The sequence below is a fragment of the Phalacrocorax aristotelis genome, chromosome 4, assembly GCF_949628215.1.
Source record: "Phalacrocorax aristotelis chromosome 4, bGulAri2.1, whole genome shotgun sequence".
Taxonomy (NCBI): Eukaryota; Metazoa; Chordata; class Aves; order Suliformes; family Phalacrocoracidae; genus Phalacrocorax; species Phalacrocorax aristotelis.
In genome coordinates this window covers 83,189,008-83,213,103 of record NC_134279.1, presented here as the reverse complement: position 1 = coordinate 83,213,103, position 24,096 = coordinate 83,189,008, and the positions used below count along the sequence as shown (strand labels likewise).

Below are 24,096 nucleotides of genomic sequence, written 5' to 3'. Positions count from 1 at the left end.
CCCATCCACCCCATAAAGTCCTTCCTATGTTTAAGTGGAATTTCCTGTATTTTAATCCGTGCCAGCCAGTAAAGCCTCCACCCTGGCCATGGAGACCGATAGGTCCTCAAGTGGGTGCAAAAATCCCACCTGGGGGGTGCCCCTGTTCCCAGGAGGGGGGTGTTACCCTGAGACCACAAACCAGGAGGTCACAGGCCCTTCAAGAGGAGATGCAGCTGAATATGAAACAAAAAGATTGGAGATTCAACTCTTTTTATTATGGAAGTCTATAAAATAGCCACATGGATTATTTTTTTTTTAAGATGACAAAATACACAACATTCATTTTAATATGCGACACATAATATTATATACATATTAAAAACCACATGACTGAAACACATGTTCACACGGCACCAATTTCATAACGAAAAACCCCACAAGTGCTTTTTTCTTTTTTTTTAATATTAAAAACAACTGTGATAAAACATATTAATATTTTTCCAGACAATGTTTACAATAAAGAGAAAAAAATTCATATTTTACTAAATAACAAATATTTAACAGCAAAACTTTATACTAAATATCTATTTTGAATTATAACAAAAATAGTACTTATAATAGTTTATAAAGACAGACCAAAAAAAAGTGTATAAAATAATATTATAGCAAATTGGACTGTGCTAAAATAAAAAAAAATAAACAAAAACAAACAATTCTGAGATTCAAAGTGCTTTATTCTGCAAACCCACTGCAGCAACTTTTTTAGTCAAGTTATATTAGTTAGGAATGGAAAAACAAAAGCATGACTTACTTATGCCTAGATTAAATACTCACACACACAAACATTATATATACACATGACGTAAGCATATATATATAATGGATGTATGCATCTTACATTACCGCTCTCCAATCAACCACTCACTCAAAAGCATGTTTGGTTTTCACGTTGTAATGACATTGGAAGTTAAAATAAAGATTTCAGTGAAACCCTTCACCGATTTCCCGTAAGCACAAGCGGGACCGAGCCCTTTCGGAAAAGTCTGCCCAAGAGATTTTGCTTGCTGTAGCACGGCACGAAGCCACCCATGAGCTTTAACTGGACCTTTTCACCTTGTTGTCCGTTCCTCTCTCCAGCTTTCCCCCTTTTTCAGCCTCCTCTTTCCCCCGAGCACAGTTTTATTGCCCCAACAGGTCTCAGCTGGACATGGGGGGCTGCTGGGTAGCACCCGGTGGTGGGTCTCTGCTGGGTTTTCACCCCACAGCTCCTCCCTGGCAGAGCGTCCTCCACCTCCTGCCCCCGCCCCCATGTCCTGCAAGGGCTCATCATCAGCAAAGACCATGGACACCCTCAGTGCCGCTTACCTTTCCCCAAATATTTGCCCCTGGGAGACTCGCCCCTTCCCACCACATTCAGGTTTATGTTCTTTGCTTCTTTGCCCTTTAGGATTTTGATTGCGCTTAAGCTCTTTTTATCACCGGGAAACTTTTCTCTCCATCAGGGACAAGGAAAATACCTGAAATCTCAACAGCACCTGAGCTAGTGGTGTTTCACTCAAAATTTCCAGGCTGGCAAACTAGCTGAGCCTCTGCTTCGGCGGCATGGTGCACATAGCCAGAGGCTCCTGAGACCTTGCTTTTGGGTTTGGCACATGATTTACCAACCAGGAGGCAAGGTCTGGATCTGAATGGCATCCCCTAGAAGATCAGGAGTGTTATTTCAGGTTAAATTAACCCGAAAATCAAGCCATGCACCCTGATAGGAGTGGAGACCATCCGCTGGGATGTTCCTAGGGGCATTTCTGGCAGCTTGGCTGACGGCAATCCAACCTCAAGTGCTTCCCCTGGCTAAAAAACTGCCTCCCTCCTCCTTGCCCCCACCAGACGATGGGCTGGCGAAGGCAGCCATCACCATCTCTCGCTTCACACTTCCTTCAACCTTCCAAAGAGGCACCCGCTCGTCAAAAGCACAACCTGCAAAGCAACCTGGTAAGCCACATCTGCCCCTTCACCTCTCTTATTTCAACCCCTCTGACTTATCTGGACACCTTTAAAGCAGAAAGCCAAGCTGACCACCCAAGCATGAGATCTTTTCCCATCACGGTTAGGAGAGGTCTCAGCCATGGTCTTTGTCTTGTTCTTTCCACCTTGGAGGGCAGGAGATGGGAGAGGAGTGGGACTGGGCAGGATGGGCAGAGATGCCTCAAGTCAGAGAGGGATCTCCCAGCCTGGTGCTTGGTGCCTCCCAGGGCACTCAGGGAGCTTTTGCTCTGCACCCACGTGCAAGGCCATGTCCACTTTCAACACAACCCACCCATCTCACAGTCAACCCAGAAGCCTCTTGCATGCAAAAAAAATCAAAATAAAATAAAATAACATAAATCCACCCAGCAATTCAAATGCAAGATACCTTGGTGGACGCTTGCTTGTGCCGGAGAAGCTTTGGGCAGGGCCCCTCTCCCGGGTGGGACAGGGCAGACAGCTTGCAAGAAGCCCACTGCTCACTCTCCTTCCTGACGAGCTCTCCCATCGCCAAACAAAACCCAAATACGAGACAAACAATGCATACGTTGGCTTATTTATAGAGATCACCTTTAATGCAAATGCCTCCCATCGAAGACGACGCACTGAAATGAGCAGCTTTGAGCGGGGCGGCTTTGCTCAGCACCCTGGTGCTCACGGAGCCGTGGTGGGTCGGCGGGGCCATGCAGTTTGGAGGCTGGTGCCTGCACCTTGAGGGAGAGCAAAGGCACCAAAATGCCCCCAAAACGGGTGCCTCCACACAAGGAAGGGGCCGGTGAGGGGCTGCGGCGGGGGAATGGGTGCACACAGGCCGTGTAGCAGCAGCAGGAAACTCAACGAGAAAAAAAAAGACACACCCCCCCCCCACCCAGACCCCAAATGCATTTTGCAAAATGCAAACATGCACTCGTCCGAGGCCTCGGAGGGACGGATCACCGTCCGCTCGGCCCTGGACAAGACACCACAGGGTTTTTCGGTCCCGCCATGGAGGCAAAATGGCAGCCCCCCCCCTCCCCAGCCTGCCCCAGCACAGCGGGAGAGGGAACGGGAATGGGCATCACTTGTCTCCCCCTCACCAAGGAAAGCCTCCAATGCCCTGAAACAAAGAACACAACTGAACAAATGAAAAAAAAAATAAAAACAAACCACAAAAACACTGTTATCACCAGCTAATTTAACACTGTTAAAAAAAAAGATCAGAGGCCACGCAAGAGCCACCCGGGACACCAGACCTCTGATCGCCAGCTGATTTCCAAAGCCTTTCCCGCAGTCGGGCCTTTGCAGCGCTCCTCCTCACAGCAGAAGTGTTTTATAGATATTTATATATATATATTTATAATATTTAGATACTGTGTATGGTCAGACATCCCAGCTTGACTCGGGCTTTGCAACTCTTCCTCCTTCCGAAGGAAACAAGACGCACGATGACACCCCAACCTTCTCCGCCCCGCCACAGGAAGAGCAAAACTGTTTTGGCAGCTTCACCGGTGGAGAAAGCAGTCCTGACCCGGAGGCTCTGCGAAGTGAGCATCGTGGAGAAGCTTCTCATCCCTCTCTCCTTCCCTTCTGTTCGTCCCCTTGCCCCCACCCCACCCCTCCGTCCCCTGGCCACCCGTCCCTCGTGCCGCCAGCGTGGGCTTTACACCGTCGCCCCCAGCATGGCATCTGTCCCCGTCAGGATCTCGTTCTGGTTGGAATCCAGTCCAAAAAATTTGACCTTGAGTCCGTCGACTGGGTGGACCACAGGCACCAGGGTGATTTTGGGGAAAGTCCTGGTGGCAAGCTCGAAGCGGCTGGTGCTGGCCAACTCGATGGCCAGCGCCTTGAGGAAGAGCTTGGCCAGGTGCTTGCCCAGACAGGTCCGTACGCCTCCTCCGAAGGGGAGGTAGTGGAACCTGCCGTCCTTATCTTCGCTTCGACCCTGCCCAAAGCGGTCTGGGTCAAAGACGTCTACATCCTTGAAGACGGGGGCGGTGTCGTGGGTGTCCCGGATGCTGTACATGACGCTCCAGCCTTTGGGGATTTGGAAACCCTGCAGAGAAGAGGAAAGGGGTGGGGAGAAAACCAGAGTGAGTCAACACTACTGCAAAGGGAGAGGGAACGGGAGAAGAAGATAAATTAATTTTGCTTTGTCTTGCTTTTTACCATTTTTCTTCATGTTTATTACTCGAGCATGATGCAGGTTTAAAAGAAAACCAGAGAGCACAGCACAAAGGGCCGGGAGATAGGAAACCTGGGGTTATTCCTGCCTCTATCCCAGGGACCCCCTGGATGATCCGTCGGTATTTATTTGCTTTGCGGTCGCTGGCAGGAGTCTCCTACCAGGAGCCCCGCGGTGCTTGACTGCCGCAGGGCAAAGGGAAGCAGCTTTTCTCGTGCCCATGCTGTGCCCCACGCACCGGCCAGCCCTCCCCAGAGCATCCCGTGGCTTTGCTCATACCCTGCCACCTGTCAGTCCCACACGCCCAACGCACATGTCAGGGCCTGGGCAATGAGAAACGGGGTGGATTTATCATCCCCTGAGCACTTTGAAAGGTTTCCGACTCAAATCATCACATTAGGAGGATTTACACTGACAAGCCAGGTCTCAAGATTTTGTTTTGCTAGTAGGAAATTCCAGCCATTGCGGTGAGTAATCCGCCTGTCATCCAGCAGCCTGGAGATGCCCTTTGCAGTAAACCTTTCCCTTGTCACACCCCAGTTTAGTCTTTGGCATCAAACATTGCCACGAGTTGCTCTTTGAATGATCATGCCTGTCTTCTCTTTGACAGCCCGAGCTCATCCCTTCCCTGCCATGGGCCAGATCCATCACCCTCCTCTTAATTCAGAGCAATTCCACCTCCCATCAATGGGAAGACCTAATTTGTCCTCCCTGAGGTCTCATCTAAGCTTAGCTCAAGCAAACTTTGCAACAACATGCAAAAGGCTGTTTTGGGGAGCTCACGGTGCAGCCGCACCCCAAAGAGATGGTAACACTCACGTCCAGCTCAAAGGTTTGCAGCACCGTCCGGTACCCCCCAGAGATGGGGGTGAAGAGGCGAAGCACCTCCTTGATGACACAGTCCAGGTAGTGGAGGCTGTTGATGTTGTCAAGCCGGAGTGAGCCCTCGCAGATGCAGCCGTTGTGGAGGATGCCCTTGCTGCGCAGCTCCTCCCGCAGCTTCTCCAGTACCCGGGGGTGTTTGAGGAGCTGCATGATCAGAGAGGTGCTGGCGCTGGCGGTGGTGGCATAGGCGGCGAAGATGAGCTCCAGGGTGCCATCCTGAAAGACAAGAGCAAAGCTGGGGTAAGACACAAGGGATGGACAGACAGACAGGCCAGGAACTGTGGCATGTCAAGGGACAAGCACGCAGGCTGCCATGGGGCATTTTTTTCCCCAACAGCTCTCCAGCCTGGTGATGTCTAACTGCTAGGTCCTTGTGCAGACACACCTCTTGGACATCCTCCACAAGGAGCTTCCCAGAGGAAGCCTTGGAGGATGCTGAGAACCGGACAGGCAGGAGAAAAAACCCTGGGGATGGCTCTTGATAGCACATGAAGGTCAAGTTATGCCATGACCCTGCTGCAGATAACAATCTGCTGAGGGCTCATTTGCCCTGCAAAGGAGGCAACCATAAAACTTGATGGGTCAAGGGGTGAAGCTGGTCAAGCCTGAAAGCTTCAGCAAACCTGTACAGTCTTTCGGTATTCCCTGGAAATGCTTTTTAGAAAGGGATAAACATGATCTACAAATAAATATGGCCCATAGAATTATAGAACAATTAAGGTTGGAAAAGACCTCTAAGATCAAGTCCAACCCCCAACCCAGCACCCCCAGGCCTCCTAAACCATGGCCCCAAGTGCCACGTCTACACAGTTTTTGAACCCCCCCAGGGACGGTGACTCCCCCACCTCCCTGGGCAGCCTGTGCCAGGGCCTGACCCCTCTGGCAGGGAAGGCATTTTCCCTCATCTCCAACCTAAACCTCCCCTGACGCAGCCTGAGGCCGTTCCCTCTCGTCCTGTCCCTGGTGACTTGGGAGCAGAGACCGACCCCCCCCTCACTCCAGCCCCTCTCAGGCAGCTGCAGAGAGCGAGAAGGGCTCCCCTCAGCCCCCTCTTCTCCAGGCTAAACCCCCCCAGCTCCCTCAACCTCTCATAGGAAAGCAACTGGCTGGTTGGCACCATGATCCATCAGGTCAGGATTCATCTGCAGCTCCAACAACACCTTGTGTCCCCCCAGTTCTCACTGGCCATCTCAGATCTGCCCCCAAAAGTCCTCCTCACAGCAGCTCAGGCTTTACTCTTTGGGGATCCCCTGCCCTGACCACAGCAAGGACAAGGTGGCCATGGGGAAGACCTTTACCTTCAGCTCCTGCATGGTGAGCTCCTTGCCATGCTCTTTGCCGCTCTCTATCAGGATGTCCAGCGCATCAGCGTAGTCCTTCCCCTGCGTGTTCTGCAGTTTCTCTTGAATGGCTTTCTCCAGCCCCTTCTGCAGCGTCTCGCGTGCCCGGATGCCCTGCGGAGTGGGAAGCCATCAGACCACGCAGGGCACGACGCTAGCACCACCATCCCCAGCCCAGCATCCCCGGGAGCTGGAGGTGTGCTCAGGACAACACGTCTATGTAATACAACTGCAATTGCAGATGCTCAAAGAGAAGAATAAAGATGATGAAGTTGTTCCCTGGGCAGGAGGAGCAAGTCCCAAGCGGGCGAGATTAGAGGCAAGAGTAATCAGCACCTACGTGCAAATGACAGGGCTGATGTGGGAGCCCCAGTACTGCACCAGTTCACAGGCCTCCAGCTCACCCTGGGATGTATGGCAGCCCCTGGGAAAATTGTCTCTCAAAGGAAAGTCAATTCATCTGAAAGGATCCTCTTCCTGGGAGTGTAATAGTCTTCCCGAGCAATTTTATCACCTGGTCTCAGTAAAGCAATTCCTATCTGAGTGCAGCTGCACCGGGCTAACCTGCTGCTGCAAATGCTTCGGGTCTGCAAATGGTTGGGCTCACTCATGTGGTCAGATCACAGTAACAAAATTTACAGTGATAATCACAAAAATAAATTTTAAAACCCCGTATCTCTGTTATCAAAATTCCCCATGGAAAAAAAACACAATATTTTTGTCTGTGTTTTTTGTTATGTTTTCATTTTGCATCATCATTCATCAAGTAGAATAGTTATTGGAATTAGAAGGTCCACTGACCTGTTTCACCCTGGGGACAGGAGGGAATTAACAGGAGAAGGGTCCCACAAACAAAAATATACAGCAAAACTGCCAGTTGCAAGTGAGGGAAAATTACATGTTCAATTAGGGCAAGTCCTGAGTGTATTCTCCCTTGCATTGAACCGCACTCTCTAAAAACCTATGAATGGATCTCCCTCTCCTCTCTACCAAAAGAGGATTTTGTATCCCAGAATGGACCCTCTGCTAGAGGTCAGAGGGTGACAAGACAGCCCACCAAGAACCAGCAGAGGTGGGGATTAGCCACTGCCCCATTAATCCCACTAATTTGGTGTTATCAGCTGGTGGAGGATTTAGCCCAAATCTCTTACCCTCCTATAGCCGCTGAAGGGCAGATCCACGGGCAAGGAGAAGACATTCTCCACGAACTGCTGGTAGACCTCGAAGAGGCGGTTGAGCTCCTCATCGGGGATGCGGAAGCCCAGCAGGACACGGATGGCCATACGGAAGGTGAGTTTCTGGGCCTCATGGTAGACATTGATGGACTCGGGGTTGCTGCTCCAGGCCCGAAGGGTGTCTTTGATCACCAGCTGGATCTTGGGGAGATAGCTCTCCAGTGCCTCGTGGCTGAAGATTTTGGAGAAAACCTACAAAAGAGAGTGAGCAGAGATTTCTACACAGCCCCAACACCCTCATCTTTGCCTTCTCTAGTAGCCAGCTTCTGCCCACCAAAATAGACATCACAAGTCTCTTGCGCTGAACAGAAGACTCGTCATCATCCGGAATTCATCACCCAGAATCACCGATTCCTGAAATAGCTGCCAAAAAGGGTCAATGGAGAAATATCAGCTGACGGATCCTCCGCAGGCTCATCCCCACCACAACCATCACGAATGACGGGCAATAACACAGTGCAAACCAGAGACGGGAGGGAACGCTTCACCCCCCACGCAGCAGGACGGATGGAGCTGGCTTTCCCACGGGTCCGTGTCTTATGGCTCCCAGTTACATTCATCACACGATTTGGGTGCTACCAATAAACGTCTTCCACGGGGATTCTCTAGTGTCTAACATTACAGTTGTACATGCATGCAGACACACGCAAGTTTTCTTTCAATGGGAAGCATCAGCAGTTTCTCCCACCTATGAACCACCCTTTTTTCATATATGTAAAAAATTAAGTAAATTTTTTTTGAGGCATTTAGGATCTCTGTAAAATCTGGCTGAACTTAGACAAGGGTTGAAGTGGGGAAGAGACACACACATGTACCCAGAGGCTGCGATCGCACATGGCTCATTTCCTTGGGAAACCGGGCAAAAAACCTGATGTCAGTAGACAGTATTAATTTAAGCTCTGTGAGTAAACACTGCGCGGGAGTGGGCCTCCCCAGGTCCCTGATGCTAACGGCTCCTTACTCCAATTTGGGCCAGGGCCCGCGCATTGCACGAGGAGCTCAGCAATGCCAGGAATGTCCCTTCAGCCCTCCCCGGCGCAGCCCACAGCACACGCTTTCATTCGGCATCCCCGCCGCATCCCTCCCAGAGTGCACCAGAGGAAAAAGTGCTGTTTGTTTATTTTTTATTAACCTACACACACACACACACGGCAGCACACACATATGCACCGCCACATGCCAGGCCTCCAGGAAAATCAAATTAGAACAGGCTCCCAAGGAGGGAGCTGCAAACCTGCGTAAGCCTCCACCGGTGGCCAGCTCCCGGAGGGGCTCAATGCACTGTGGGGGAGCTGCAAAGTTATCAAACCAACAAGAGGAGAGAAATCAAAGCCACCCCTCTTTCCATGAGTGCTGGACTCACTGGAGCTGTAAATGTGAGAATTTCCTCCGCAGTCAGCACTCAGAGGGAAAGGTAACATTTTCCTGGCTGCGACCCCTCATTGCTAACGCGCATCATTTGCTCGGAGTTTGTTTGGTGAAATAACACCGCTGTCCCCTCGCAGCCCCGGGCAGGAGGCTCGACAAGAGCCACTTCATAACGAGCTGTGCTCGGGCTGAGTCCCGAGTAAAATTCATCACACAATACGCGGTGGGGCAGAGCTCTGAGGCTCCCTGTGGAAATATCAGCATGCAAGCAGAATGGTAGGAGGGTTGGGAGAGAAAATGCAAGCAGCCTGATGGACAGATCTGCCTGCAGACAGACAGCCGTCCCCAGATGGCTGTGCAGGGGGGGGCATGAATGAACGGAGCGGAGGAATGAATGAACGAACAGCGGGGCCGCGGTGAGATCACGGCAAGCATGCAAGACGGTGCGGCTGCTGCTTTCTGCCGCCTCTCTGTGCTTCACAAGCTATTTTTAAGCCTGGAAAGGGCAGCAATGCTCAGGCAGACCTGCCTGTGTGAGGGGGCGAAAAAGCAGCAGCTCGGAAAAGAAAAGCTGGAGGTGCTAAAGCTGAGCCCTTCAGCTGCCTGGGGAAGGTACGAAGGGCCAGTTCCTGGTGGCTGTGAGCAAGACACCAGGTTCTGATGCAGTGCCAGCTGGAGGAGAGCTGGCAGCCGTGAGCTGCTCGACAGGGATGGGACAGGACCGACCGCCTGAGTGGGGCCGGAAAAGGGATATCCATGTCTCCCCATCCAGCTGGCATCTGCCTTTCATCCACGCTGCGGGGCTTGGGATAAGGACCCTAGTGAATCATGCTGCTCTCTCCCCAAATGCTTCCCGTGACTCAGTTTCTCCAGCTGAAAGCAGAGCTGATGGTAGGACAGCCTCTGCCTGAGGCACACCAGGGCTGCAGCCCTGCTCAGAGCCACCATCCTGACGGAGGTGGCCCCTGGGGGTCCCAACCTGGGGCAATCCCCGTCCTCCCCAGCTCTGCCCAGCATCTCCCAGTGGCAGAGTGCTCAGGGACCACCCCGCCAACCCTGCAAAAAGTACAGCAGCACAAGAAATGCCTCTGCACAGAAACTGCTGCGGTGGTGCAGAGAACAAGCCTGGGGCCAGATCCACACCCCACAGACGAAGCCAGACTCCGAAGAGGAGAATGCCTGTCCCAAAGAGTGATGTGTAGCAAAGGCACAGAGGAGACCCTCAGAAAGAGAAGACTGAGCCCCTATGGAGGTCAACACAGCACCTGCCCAGCCTGAAAAAGTGGGAGCATTTAGCACGGGGGATTTGGTGGTGATTTTTTTTTCTATTTTCGCTCTTTTTTGAGCTGTCCTTTTGCTATCAGGCTGCTCCCGCCCCAGCCGGCTGCACCCCACATCTGCCGGAGCCTGCAGCTCCCGGCCACGGGGCCAGCCAACATCGCGAGCCCTGGCCACGCTGCCAGCTCGCTGCAACGTCCCGTCCACTCGCCGCCGCCGCACTCCACGCCGCCTAATCCCAGATGTCAGCAGATCCTTCCCCAGCCAGACACAAGTCTGGATCCCCTTCCAGTCACCTCCAGTTCAACCCTGCATCTTTCCAGTTGATTAAAAAGGAGGAAAAGGCAGCCAACTTTCCCCGACAAACCTCCGCGCGTTTCTAGCCTAAAATTCCTGCGCCCTCTAGTGAAGCCGAGCCGAACATCTCGGCCGCTTACCGAAGCAAGACCGGGCAATGCCAAGGAGCATCGGCGCAAAAAGAGTTGCTCCAGAGCTGCCAAGAGGCAAAATCAGCTCTAAGGGGATGCTCAGCTTTGCTAACACCGAGATGCAATAGCCCAGCCATGGTGGGGTCCGTCCAGGTGGCCTCAGCGGCAGTGCCGGGGCAGTGGCCAGGAATTTTCAGGGATGCTAGAAGAAGCACCCTTTTGTTTTTTTCACATTTTGATATGTCCCAAAAGAACAAAGTCTGGGGATTTCCTCTGTCTGGGGGCATTCATTTACACACACATGCTCACCCCACACTGAGGGAGACACCACCACCCAGCGAGCTTGGCTGGAAACTTCCAACTCTGTCTCGTAGTGGAAACAGGATATTTAAAGATTTATGGTTTTCCTAAGGCAGAAAATTCCTTCCCAGTGTCTCAGCTCCAGGATCTCCTGGACAGGTCCATCTCCTTGTGACAGCAAAACTGCCCCCAGTCCTGGCTGGAGAATACCCCAGCCCTGTCCTTAAACCACACCACAGAGGAGAAGACATTCGAATGAAGAGCCCTGAACCTCAACCCTCCGCATTTTCATGCATAGCAAAGGCTTCATTTGGAGGCTGGGGTGGAGAGGAGTTAGCAGAGATTATGCTTTTCACTGTGTTACCCCTTCTTGGTGCTGGCCAAGCCTCCTCATGCCAAACGCAAGCTTCAGCCCCTGCTTTTTGCTGGCCACGGTCTCCCCTGGTCCCACCTGGCACATCAGCTCGGCAAAGAGGGAACGGAGCTTTTCCTTCCTCCCCTCCAGGACCAAAACCTACGCTTTGGGGTCAGACACCTGCATCTTGTCCAGCCCGTGCCGGCCAGAGCTGCTGGCTCCACCAAACAAAGGCACGATTAGCATGGAGACATTTTCACGAACCAATTTGGCACCCGGCGGCAGCTTGGCCGGCAGGACTTGTCAGGAAGCATCCAAAGCAATGTCTCAACCTGGAGGCGTACTATTTCTTCCAATGTTTCAAAGGGCAGGCAGTGTTTGTCCCAACCCTGTCCTGTCGCCACGTTATAATGGATGTCTGCCTCTCTCCGGCACCAGACGCGGGGCTGCCAGACATGGAGCCCACTGCCATGCTCCAGCGGGCTTGTAAACCATCGTATTTTTGGAGAAGGATGAGAAGGCTCATGGGCAAGAGGCTCCCCTGGCATCAGGAGCACAAGCAAAGTGAAAACACAGCAAAAAAAGTTGGGAAGACTATGCAAGGCACCGCAAAGAGGGGAGGACCTCCACAAAACCCCACCACTGCCCTGACACTCTGCCCTCTGTTTTTAAAGGGCTTTGCCCTTCACAGGCAAAGAGCAAAGAGCTGATGCCTCTTCTCCCCATGCTGTCATTGGAAAACAGAGCACATGGACCACTCCAGGGTCTCCTGCCGTGCTCCATCCAGGCCCAATGAGAGGGAAAAGCCAAAGGTTTCGGCTCCCCACCACCCAAAATGAGCAACGCTGGGCTTGCCCATCAAAGCGCAGCACTGCACACAGAGTGCAGGTGAGGAGCGCCGTGTCTCAGTGGAGCTGAAGGCAGCAACCTCTCCCGGGGAGAAATGCAAGGGCTCCACAAACACTGCGACCTGTCTCCAAAGGGAGCCTGGTTACAGTAGCTGGACCCTCCAAACTTGGCCCAGCTGAAGAAAAGAAATGGAGTGCCTTTGCAACAGGCAGTTTTACTGAAATTAAAATAAATCTCAATTTAAAAAGTCCTGGAAAAAAATGTAAAGATCATTTCAGCATCCTTGGGCCATGCTATGATGATCATGCACCCTTCAAGGTTGCCCATACTCCTAATTTTTTTAAATCTTTTTAAACATCTAGGATTGTGAGAAACTCTACCATTTCATATTTCCACTGGAGTTCAGAATAAAAACGAACCCAAGCACCCCATTCCCCCATGGCTCAAAGACCACCCCACATACGAGCAGCTCTCCTACAAGCCCTCTACACAGCATAGGAGACACTGCTTTCGATCCGAAACCTGTACCAGGCTATGTGGTTATAGGGGCTGTGATGCAAAGGCTGGGGGTGAGAGCAGGGAACGAGCAGGACACCCTACATCTGTCTGAGCACCCCCCCTCTCAAAAACTGCCTCGTGTCTGAAAAAAGCCATCAGCACCAGAAACCAGCTAGATTTAGCAATCTAGGCTCATTAGCCCACTTTATGGGGATACCTAAACACGCTGCTGTTCTTCAGCATCTGTGTGCCTACACCATCTCCAAAGTGCTGCTCCAAGTGTCCTCCCCTCACTTATTCATGAGGAATCAGTGCATTTGAGGAGAGCAAAATTCACCTTACATACTGTCACTGCCCTTCAAGGAGGGAATCAAACACAGGGAGGGAAAGAGAAAGAAAATATCACAAGGGAGAGCGTCGCAAAGAAATGGGAGCTGCGTCCAGCCAGGAGGGATTAGAAAGGTGGGATCAGCTGGCCAAGAAGTCCAACAGGGCACGTACCCACTGCCTGTGGCTGGTGTCATTGGCTGGAGCCATGGAGGAGCATCCTGCAAACCCACCAGGCACCCGGCTGCATGGTCAGATAATCCCAGATCTGTGGTGTGGAGTCGAGAGTTTACCCAGAGCTAAAGAGAGCAGCTTGCCCAGGCAGCAGGATTAGTGCCCTGTCCACTACAGCTGAGCCAATGGAGGAGAAATATGAGGAGAAAAGTCCCCTTTTTGCTGACCCCCTGCATATTCCTGCAGCATGGAGGGGGGACCAAAGGGAGTGGATCCCATGCATTTAAGTAACCTGGAGCAAGGACTGTCCTAGAGGCAAAGCCAGACTTGGCAAAGAAACGAGCCTCAAGTGCTCTTCCATGAGAGCTCTTAGCCCTTGGTCCTGCCAAGTGCCCCACAAGCTGGGAGCGGAGCAGAGCGCAAGGGGTGGCCACGCTCAGGGAGGGGATGGGAGGGAAACACCCGCTCCATGATGCAGCCCGCTCCATCCCGAAGGTGAAATAAATATGCCTTTCTGAGCACGTGTGGTCTCTTGGCAGAAATGGGGGAAGACGCTTGGAAAAGTGTTTCCTCCAGCAGCTCTGCTGCCGAAATCCTGAGTAAGGTCTTGCAAGACCTCCATGGGGATGAGCACACACCTGCCGGTGCAGAGGCGTCCCTGCTTATCAACACGTGAGCTCCTGCAGGCTAGCAATGAGGCCTCTTCTGAGCTTTAAACTAAGCCCAGGGAGGAGATGACAAGGGCTGAAATGACCCAAGGCCACCCTACAAAATTAAGGAGAAGGAAGTTGAAGAGCAAGCTGGCTGACAGAGAGATATATTTAGTGGTAGAAGTGCCACCTGGGAAGTAACGGAAGCAATGGAGAGCATCGTTAATCTGAAACAAAGGACTCGGTCCCCATAAGGATGAGCAGGATATTACAAACCACAACTTAGCAGGTTGCTCGAGCTGCTTGGAAGGATGGAGTATGACACGGTAGAAAACCAAAGCTACACAAAGACGGTGTAGGAGGGATCCTGAGCCTGAAAAGCTCCCCCCCATCTCTGGGATTAGCTCCTGGCATCCCCCATTCCTGCTCTGAAGTGGAGCCTGGAGCCTGGAGCCATGCAGAGCTATGGGCTGCAGACCCCAGTTCCACCCAGCGCAGAGCATTACAGACCAAGGAAGGGTCCCATCTTCCCTCTTCTTCACAGGACATCCCGCAACGTCCATCCCAGGTGACACGGAAAGGTAGAAAAGCCTACATTAAAGAGGTTCAGCTCGCAGGGTATCGCACAGCTCCTGGGCTGTAACCACGCTCCGACACAGCACAGCTTCTCAAAGCAGGGTCTGAGCTTGCAGGGCATTTTGGGGTGGAAGGTGCTATGAAAAACGCATTAAATCTGTCTTTCAGGCAGGAATGCCTGTGCTTTGCTTTTTTTTTTAATCCATTGGAATCACTCTGGATTTACACCACTGTAGATGACAGCGCTCTTTGGTCTAAAGTCAATGAGCCAACCTAGCTGACAAATTCTTCCCCAAGACCGCGAGCGGGAGCCCTCCTCCATCAATGGAAGCCTTTTCTCCAGCTCCAGTGGCTTTTGCCCGTGGGTTAAAGCTCCCAGGGCAGCAGCCCAACACGGACACACCAAGAAGGGGCTGGGGCCGGGCCAGCTGATGGCAGCTGGAATCCAGCCCGCCTGAGCTGACTGATACAACTTGGGGGGGGGGGGGGTCGTATGGAAGGGGATGGTTTCCTTTCCACCGTGGGATTTACGAGTTACACGGAGGAGAGCAGTGGGGTTGGAAATGCAAGAAGGAAAAAAAAAAAACAAAAACAAACAAACAACAAAACCCAAACAACTAAAAAATCCTCTTAACAACTTGGGCCAGGGGTTTTTATATTGAGAAAGGTACATTCCCGCCACCTCCCATCCCTCCTTTCTCCTCCCGCCCCTCTCCCCCGTCTCCCTCCTTCCCTCCCCCCTGCCCAGTCCAGCCTACAGCAGCTGGTTTATATTTGGCTGTAAATTTATGGCCCCTTTTGTGTTCTTAATCCTCTTGCAAACTATATTAAAGCCTCAGACCTTTCTACTTGGTGCTAATAAGCTCAACACTTGTATGCCTCCGAGGCAGAACATTAATTGTGGTGTGTTAATGAATGATGTAGTTTTGGACAGTGAGACAAAACAGGCCGTTTCTCTGCACCACTGTCTGCTTCCTCCTCAAGTCTCTGGGCCTAGGATGTCTACCCAGCCCACGGACTGCTTTTATTTTATTCTTTCTTTTCCTTTTTTAAGCTAGCTGTGCCTATTTTTGGATTACTATGCTGGAACAGAGCACGGGGCCGGCAAGTCCAGCGCTCTCCTGCCAAGGCTGGATGCTTCCGAGGAAAGTCTGAGTCCCACCTTCCCCGTGCACCGTAGCATACTCGCGCCGGCAGCGCGTATCCTGCATGGGGAAACTCCTTCCTGGCCCCAGGCACTGCTTAGTCTCGACCTAAAACCTAAGGGCTGTGTGTGCTGGCCATTTCCAATTCCCATTTCCTTCTCCACTCCGATGCTGGGGTCCCTCACAGGCGGAGGCACAGGAGTGCCTCCCTCTCTGTTTGCTGAACTTCAACTTCCCGCTGGCCTTACTTCCCATAAAACCAGAGCCCAGGCTATCACCGTGCCTAAAAGCAGATTTGCTTTGCCTTCGTTACAGCTCGTATTGACCCAGGGATTGACGCTTCCAGAAGACACATGCTGTAAATCTGGAGTGACTGCACTGATTTCACTGGGGTTTCACAGGTAAAAATGGGAGCTCATGAGTATAAGTTGGAACTGAAGGTGTCCAAAAGGACAGATTAAGCATGAAATGCCAGACTGGGACAGGATCCCAGCATGACCCATACGGCAGAGGTGGCGTGACTGTGCTGCCAAAACAAGAGCAGGATGGGGAGAGCACCGGGCGGTGGAGCGAGGAGCATCCTCAGCCAGGCACCGGCCCCAGTCTCCCCTTCCCAACGAGTTACTGTAGGAGAGCAGGCGCTCCCTTCCCTTGGGGACATGTCACATCTCACCCCAAGGGGAGATGCGCACCCTTCATGTCATGGAGAGGGGCAGGCATCTGCCACCAAAAAGCCAGAGGAAAGACATGCCCATGCTCAGCCAGATGTGAAAGCAACCTGCAAGGCAATTTCCAGACAAAAATGCCACCGTGGGGGAACGAGCCGCAGCACGGGTGGCCCAGATCCTTCTCCGACACCAACATAAACTCCATGACCCAACAGCAGTAACAGCCTCTCAGGAGATATTTATCTCAGGAGAGAGGCTGAGGAGCTTTGGGTTGCTTTTGTTTACTACTTGTAAACTATTCTTATCGACCAGCTTAATCTCGGGCCAAGGACAGAGCCAACGCTGATGACATCTGCAATAACACGATACCCCTGACGCAGGCAAGCCCCGCTCCCAGTCAGCTCTCGCCCTCCATCCCACCCCGCAAGCTGTCACATCCCTGGGCAAAGTTGACTTTAATACCCAGAGACCCCCTCTTTAATAACTGGAGAGTTCATTTCCCAAAAGGGGGAAGTTTTCTCCAATTTATATTAACTTTGACAGCTTCCTGCAGGGGAGCTTTAATAAATAGGGGACGGGAAAGCAGAAAGCTGCCGTAGTTACCGGCTTGTTAATATGGCTTTGTTCTTTCTGAGCACCTTTCACACATGCATCTCAGACTCCTTCACTAACACCCACAAGATTTAAGCCTCTGGGATGGAGAGGATGACATCCATCTGCTTTATGGAAGGGGATACTGAATCTGTACAAGATCCCGAGAAGGAGCTGAGTTAGGGAGCCACAAACCTAAGAGAAGAGCTCCAGAGACTGAGTTGTCTGACCCATCTCTGATCCCATCGCCATCATGGGCAAAGTGTCCTGCAGCAGATCCAGTAGGGATAGCTGCAGCTGGCTGGCCTTGAAGTTACACTGAAGAGCTAAATCTCTCTGGAAAGCTTTGCAATGCATGGCCAGCAAAGCAGGCGAGTTCAATGGCAAGCTACCAGGAACATTGTGCAAGAACACGTTGGGTTTAAAGATCTTTGCTAGAGCTTGTCTTCACATCTCAGTGGCAATCCGTCCCATCAAGAGGAGACCCCAGCTCAATTGCCAGGGAATGATGAACGAGTATCTGCCGGTGCTGCTGCAGATAAGTGCAAATAAGGTCTTATAGAAAGATGGCGAGGACTCATCGCAGGTGGTGACCACGTACAGGTTGGTGGAACAAGAGTTAGAGATGCCCCTGATGGTTCAAGGTGCAGAAGAGAGTGAGCACATGGGGCTTCATGCACCCTACACCACAAGCAGCCTCAGGAGAAATTATACCTCATGTGCAATTTCTAGCAAGACCAGAAAAAGATAAACCACTAGTGAGAGAAGGCTCAAACTCAGAGATGGGCTAAAAACCAGAATACAACCAGGAAGCACTACTGCTCTTCTCCACGGAGCTTTGAGCCTGCTCCAACTCTTTTAATATTTTCTATTAATACCAGCATTCTTACTATGAAAGCTGGCAAAGTCTGTGAAAAATGCTGTCCTCTGCCAACAGGTTCTTAGCTCCGTTCCCCAGCAGTTCAAGAGGAAGGTACAGACCAGGTGCCTAAGAGAAAAACTTCTACCTAGAAGGAACAAGTTTAAATCTTAAATCTAGTGCTTCCACCTCTCGTGGTCTCAGCAGCAGGATGGGGTGAGTTGAAAGTCAACACCATTTAACAGCAACAAAAGCTCAGGGCTAATGGACTCAAAAGACGCTGGCAATTTCTGCCGGTGGAAGGCACCTGGCCTGGAAAAACCTTTAATCTGGTCATTGCAATCTCACCAAGAACAAAATCATCTGTTCCCTTCCTGTTAGAAGCAGGTTCCCCTTTTCTCTGGGTGCACAACTCACCCGGTCCAGGGCGAGGGATGGTTTGTGTGGGGGAGAAGGTGGTGCAAGCGGCCGCGGGGCTCAGGGAGCACCCAAGGGTGCATGATGCATGAGATGCTCAACATGCAAATGGTGATTAAGAGGAGACCACGTGAAGGAATCAGAATAACCTCCCGCTTTCAAAGGGAAGGGAATCAGCTGAGCCCATCCCCATCCCCGTGCCACTGAAAGAGAAGCTGAAAAAATAAGTAGCTCCTCTGGCATCCCCGGGCCTGCTGATACGGGGAAAGTGTTTGCTCTCGGGCACACCAGAGCTCAGCGCAGAGGCAAGGTGTGCGAGCGGGAGCAGGCACGGCTGGCAAGGGCCAGCCCAGGAGGGTGTTTTGCCAGAGTACCTGTTCTCAGGAGGCTTTAGCCATCCCTTAAGGAGGAATTAGGATCCTTGCCAGCTTGGGATTACGCATGATGCAAAAAATCGGGAAGGCAAAAGGGCTTTGAGGAGGAGAATAGAGATCCAGGCCTGACTTTGGGCTCAGAAAAACCCAAAAGCATTGGGATTCATAGTTTAGGGAGGGCCATATATTTCCCACTAGGTAAAAACACAAAAGTGAGACCATCAGGTATAAATACCGAGGGAGAGAGGCTCTCCCCTTCCTACACTGCTGGTATTGCTCCTTGCCGGTGCCAGCACTCCCCATCCGAGCTGCGGTACAAATTACAAGTCCATCAGGATACCACAGAGGTCAGGCCTCCCTTTTCCGTGACCCCGTTCCCATAACCCACGCTGTCCTCGCCTCCCCAAGTGTCTGCGCCTGAGGTCTGAATCCCACAGGTTTAATAAGGCGATCGCATCCAAAGGCCTTCAGCTACCCGCTTTTCAGCGGTAAAAAATTGTCTTGCTGCGCAGAAGATAAAAGAAGGAGCATAGAGTCACCTTCAAATCGCTGGCTGCTGCCGCTTAACCCTCCCTTAATAGGAAATAAATCGGAGCCAAAGCTGCTGCCTTCCGCTGCCAGAGTAAAGCACATCGCCCCCCATTTCCCTGCACCGCTCCTGCCGCAAATTATGCTCCGTGGTGGAGGCAGTCCCATGAACTACCGCCCTTTCTCTTTGATGACAAGGTTGGGAAAGATATCTCCCTCCTTAAGGACGAAAAAGAAGTAGCCCAAGCAAACGGCGGCGTGACTGCGAGCACCGGGTTTGCCCGGGTAGGGACTGACACCGCGTTCCTTGCGGTACCGCTCGAGTACCGGCCGCCAGCGCGTTAAGGGATGTGACTAACGGGTGTCACGGCGTGTTTTGTTTTCTCCTCTTCTCCCCCAGGAGAAAAGAGCGAGTGGCTGTGTTTGGTAGGGATTAGATAGAAATATATACTCTAACATAGGAAATCCTGCTGGAGCAGAGAGAGGAGAGCGGACCTTGCCTCGGGGCAGGGACTGGGACAGCCTCTTGGCGCTGGGTGCTGCGCTCCCCTTGCCAGCAGCGCCGCCTCCGCACCGTAGAGTCGGGGGCAGACACATTACCTTCACCCTAAATCCACCGCCTGCCCCAATCCAGCTGGGAAAGAGCCTGTCCCGGGGAGGACGGGACACGAGAGCCGTCAGCCGTGCCCCCGTGCCGGCCTGCTCCGGCTGACACCTTTGCCACCGCCTTTCCCCATGGGAGCTTTGCTGATGGTGGGGACGTGAGGATGAGCCCCCCCACATCTGCTTGGGCTCAGCACCCCCTGAAAGCGGGCTGCCCTGTGCTACCTGCCTGCCTCAGGGCCTGTAAAGGAGGTCTCACCCCAGGACCACCAAGGGGGAGAGGCCATGTGAGGCCCCAGAAGGGTCTCAGCCCCCTTCCAGCTGAGTCAGCATGTTGTGTCCCCCCCCCGTTCTTCATCCTGGGACCCCCATCAGCGCCCCAATTTCCCTGAAATCCAACACGATGCTCAGTGCCATGAGACCCCCACCACCAGCAAGCACAAATCCCACGGGGCCTCCCTGCAACACCCTTCCCAGCGGAGCCTGGAAATGGGGGGGTGGGGGGGGTGCCCCCCATTCCCCTCTACCCCACGCCACGCTGTGCCCTCCTGCTTCCCACCGGCCGCATCGCCCTTTTAAAAGCCCTCCGGGACCGCGCTGGCCACTCAGCTCACGGCAGCCCCTTCCACGTGTGTTACCGGTTGGGGTGAGGGCGTATTGGGGGGTGGGGGGAGAGGGGCAGCACCTCCATCCTCAGCAGCAACCTGCGGGGCAGCCCCACGTGTGACACCCCCGCTCACCCTTTATCCTCCTCATCGCCTTTTTTAAACGCACTGAGTGCGGACACGGGTAGGGGGGACGCCCACGCGGGACCTCCCACGCACGGGGGGGGGGTGGGGGGTGGTGTTCTCGGGGAGAAGATGAGGGAAAAGAAGAGGAGGGTTAGGGAGGAAGATGGGTTCCCCCCGCCCCACGCGCGTACCCAGGCCCCCCCACGCCCCCGCGTCCCGGTCTCGCGTGGGTACCTCACCTTCCTCTTGTGGCGGTGGATGTCGCCGATGGAGTTGGCCACGGTGTTGGGCCCCAGCAGCATGCGGGTGCTGCGCGGCCACTCGGTGCTCACCAGGTGATGCTCCCCCATCAAGATCTTGCGCACGTTTTCCGCCCCCGTCACCCGCACCAGCGGCCGCCCCAGCAAGTGCGTCTTGAAAACGTTCCCGTATTTCTCCCGCCGGGAAGATTGGAAGCAGGAGCCCTGCGGGGAAGGAGGGGGAAGGGAGGGCGAGGAGGGGGGGGAAACACGGGTGGAAAGGGGTGGGGGGGGGGTGTTACCGCACGGCTTCCCCGCGTAGCCGCACCCACGCGTGGGAAGCCCCACGGAGCCTCCGCTTGAGTGGGGGGGGGGAACGACATGGGGATGGGGGGGGTGTCATCGCGCCTGCAGGTCTGGGGGAAACCGGAGGGGGGGAAACAGCGGGGTAACCCCGACATCCCACCCACCCACGCACGCACGCACAGCCCGGCTCCCTCCGACGGCGCGCCCGCTCCTCCTGCCGCCCCGGCGGGGGTCGGTGCCCTCCTCCCCCCTTCCTCCTCCTCCTCCCCCCTCTTACTTCTACTTTTACCTCCCCTGGCACTTTTAAACCTTTTTTTTTTTCTTTTTTTCTTTTTTTTTTTTCGCTCGAGCTGAATTTACTCGAAAGGCTGCAATTTGCTTAAGTAAATCTCCAGATTTGAGAGGGTTTAATAACTTTCCCACATGCTCCGGGGGCTTTTGTCGGCGAGGGGGTGGATGGAACCGCGCGGAGGGGAGAGTGTTCCCCAAAAACCCCATCCCGAGTGGGGAGACGGGCCGCAGCTCCGCGCCCCGGTGCCGGGCTGCGAGTGCGTGTGTGTTTATTTTGAAACAAAAGCGCGGTTGTGAATTTTTAGATGTTCAGGTGACCCTGTTTCTTGATCTGCGTAAATATAATTAAAGTCCTTTTTGTGGCATTAATAAAGAGTTATTTGTACACCATTTCCAGGGCAGCACAAAGAGGACCTTTATGTGGGAGAAGTTTCGAATGGAGTCCAATTTATACAAAATTTTTGTATTTTTAGCCCTGGACTCTGTTTGGACGGAGCCTGTGGAAAAGCGAGAACCCTTTTCTGGTCCCCCTGTAAAAATCTGATAAATTTCTTTAAAAAATAAAGCCCTATTGAGAGCGTGCGGTTAACCCCTTCGGCGCCGCTGGCGGGGAGGGGGCCGCCCGGGGAGCCGGGCTCCCACGTCGGGGCTTCCCCGGCGGCGTGGGGGGGGGGGTGGAGGGACACCCCGGGACGCCCCGGGACACCCCGAGGGACCCCGCAGCCGGGACGGGGCTGTCCTGCCCCTCCGCGGGCTCTGCCGCCCCCTCGGCGCTCCCGTCAATGAACCGCAACCGGAGCATCCTCACCGGGCTCGCGGTCGCTTATTATTATTATTATTTTTATTTTTATTTTGCCTTAAAAGAGGGCTGGGGGGGGAAACCCTCGGGCTAATTTTTCCTCCGGGGTTCCCTTCTGGGACGCTGCGATCCCCGGGTGTCCCCAGCCCGGGGCACCCCTCGGGCGCCTCCTCCTTCCTCTCCTCCTCGCTCTTTTTAATTTTTTTTTTAAATATTTTTTTTCCCTCTCTTTTTGGCAGTCACCCTCTCCCAACGCCGTCCGAGGGGATCCCGCCTCGCCCGCCGCTGTTCAGCATTTAGCAAGGTTAATCCCGGGTTAATCTACCGATTACCTCCGCGGGCTTCCCCCAAGACCGGACCGGAGCCGGGCGGGTCGGAAGGGGTGAGGGGGGGGGGCGAAAAGCTCTCCCCGTGCCCCATTACACTGGCGTGGGGTGCGAGCGGGGGGATACGACCCGGGGACCCCCCCGCTCCGTGCCCCGGAGACACCCACCCTCGCCTCGGGGCTACCTCCCACCCCCCGCTTTAGTATTATTAATTTTTTAAATAAATTTTTAAGCAAGAATTTCGGCTGGGGAGGGGGGAATGGAGACTTTTGGCAGCTTGGCGGAGACCCCCGAGATTCCTCCCCGGCCCCGAGCAGCCCCCGCCGGGGGAACCCCGCAAAGCCCCGGCCTGGAGCGCAGCGGGGCGGCCGCCCAGGGCCGAGCTCAGCCAGGCCGGGCTCACCGGTCCTGTCCTCCCCCCTCCGCAAAAAAAACCCCTCCGCTCTCCCCAACCGCAATCAACCCCCGGCCCCAGCTACCTCCCCAGCTCGCCGGGAACCCGCATGATGCAATCGTAAAGGAATAGGGGAAAAAAAAAAAAAAAAAAGAGAAACAAAAAATTAAAAAGGGGGTTTTTTTAAATAAAAAAAAAAAAAGGCGGTCCAGGGCTGGAAGGGAAGGGAATCCTCCTTACCTGCAGGAGCCAGTGGAAGGTTTCTCCGATTAAAGGGAATCCCATGGAGCCTTTGGGGATTGGGAGCTTGCAGGTCTTGTCGCGGGTGGCGGCCCAGCGGAGCTGCCACAGCTGCTGGGACACGGCCAGGAGCAGAGTCAGCGACACCAGGCAGGCGGCGAGGGTGGCCAGTGCCGAGACGAGGTCGAAACTTGCGAAAAGCATATTTGGAAGAAGGGAGGAGGAGGAGGGTGGGGAGAGAAACAGCCCCTTGACAGGCACCACACTCGCACCCACACACACGCGCGCCCGGGGTGGGAAAAAATAAAATTTAAAAAAAAAAAAAAGAAAAAAGAAAAAAAGAGGGATATTGCGGAGATTGGTAAAAACCTGCTTGGGGGGTTCTGGGGGGGGGGCCGGGCTCGCCCCCCTCTCCGCTGGCAGGTTAGAAAAGCAGCGGGAAATTTGGGGGGAAAAAAGGAGGGGAAAAAAGAAAAAGGGAAAAAAGGGGGGGCAAAAAGCTGTTTCTCCTCTGTCCCTTTCTGAAAACTTTGTTCTTGTTTGGAATAAACTTGACAGAGTGACACAGGAGGGGAAAAATAAAAAGTCCACACGCACGCACAAAACACAAAAAGAGAAGGGAAAAAAGAAAAAAGAGAGACCCCCAAAAGAAGGGGGTGGGGGGTAACTGAGCAGCCAAAACCGCGAGAAAATTAAAGAAGGGGGGGGGGTGGAAAAAGACACCCCCAAAAGTCCAAATGCGGATGCTCTGGCTCTCCCTCGCTTTCAAGGCAAAGCCACACACACCAGAAGGGGGAAAAAAAATGAAAGAAAAAAAGAAGAGCGAGATTTAAAAAAAAAAAATATTAAAAAATCATAAAATAATTCAGCCACGACCTGGAGAGATGGAAGAATTAAATAGCTATATATATGTATCTATACATACAGAGCGAGACGGATCGGTTTATATCTCTATCTATATATATATAAATATATCTCTATAAATATATATATCTCTATATGCCGGCTATTTGTTAGCCCCAGACTTTTCGACAGATCCCTGTGAAGCGGGAGGCAGGGCTGCTGGGCATAGCCCCTCTCGATGTTGAGTTTGAGTAAAAAAAGAAAGTCAATGTGTGTTTATATAGAGGCGGGGAAGCCGGGGCTGGGCCGGCCGC

At 53.1% G+C, this 24,096-nt stretch overlaps 1 protein-coding gene across 1 annotated transcript; it reads right to left on the bottom strand.

Annotated features, from left to right (window-relative positions):
• Positions 1-239: 239 nt before the first annotated feature.
• CYP26B1 (cytochrome P450 family 26 subfamily B member 1) lies at positions 240-24,096 on the bottom strand. Its single transcript, XM_075092275.1, has 6 exons — positions 22,940-24,096; positions 20,584-20,808; positions 7,542-7,817; positions 6,349-6,504; positions 4,985-5,266; positions 240-4,036 (listed from the first exon to the last, which is right to left on the bottom strand). The coding sequence occupies exons 1-6, from the start codon at positions 23,141-23,143 to the stop codon at positions 3,644-3,646; spliced, it is 1,536 nt and encodes a 511-aa protein (XP_074948376.1). The 5' UTR covers positions 23,144-24,096; the 3' UTR covers positions 240-3,643.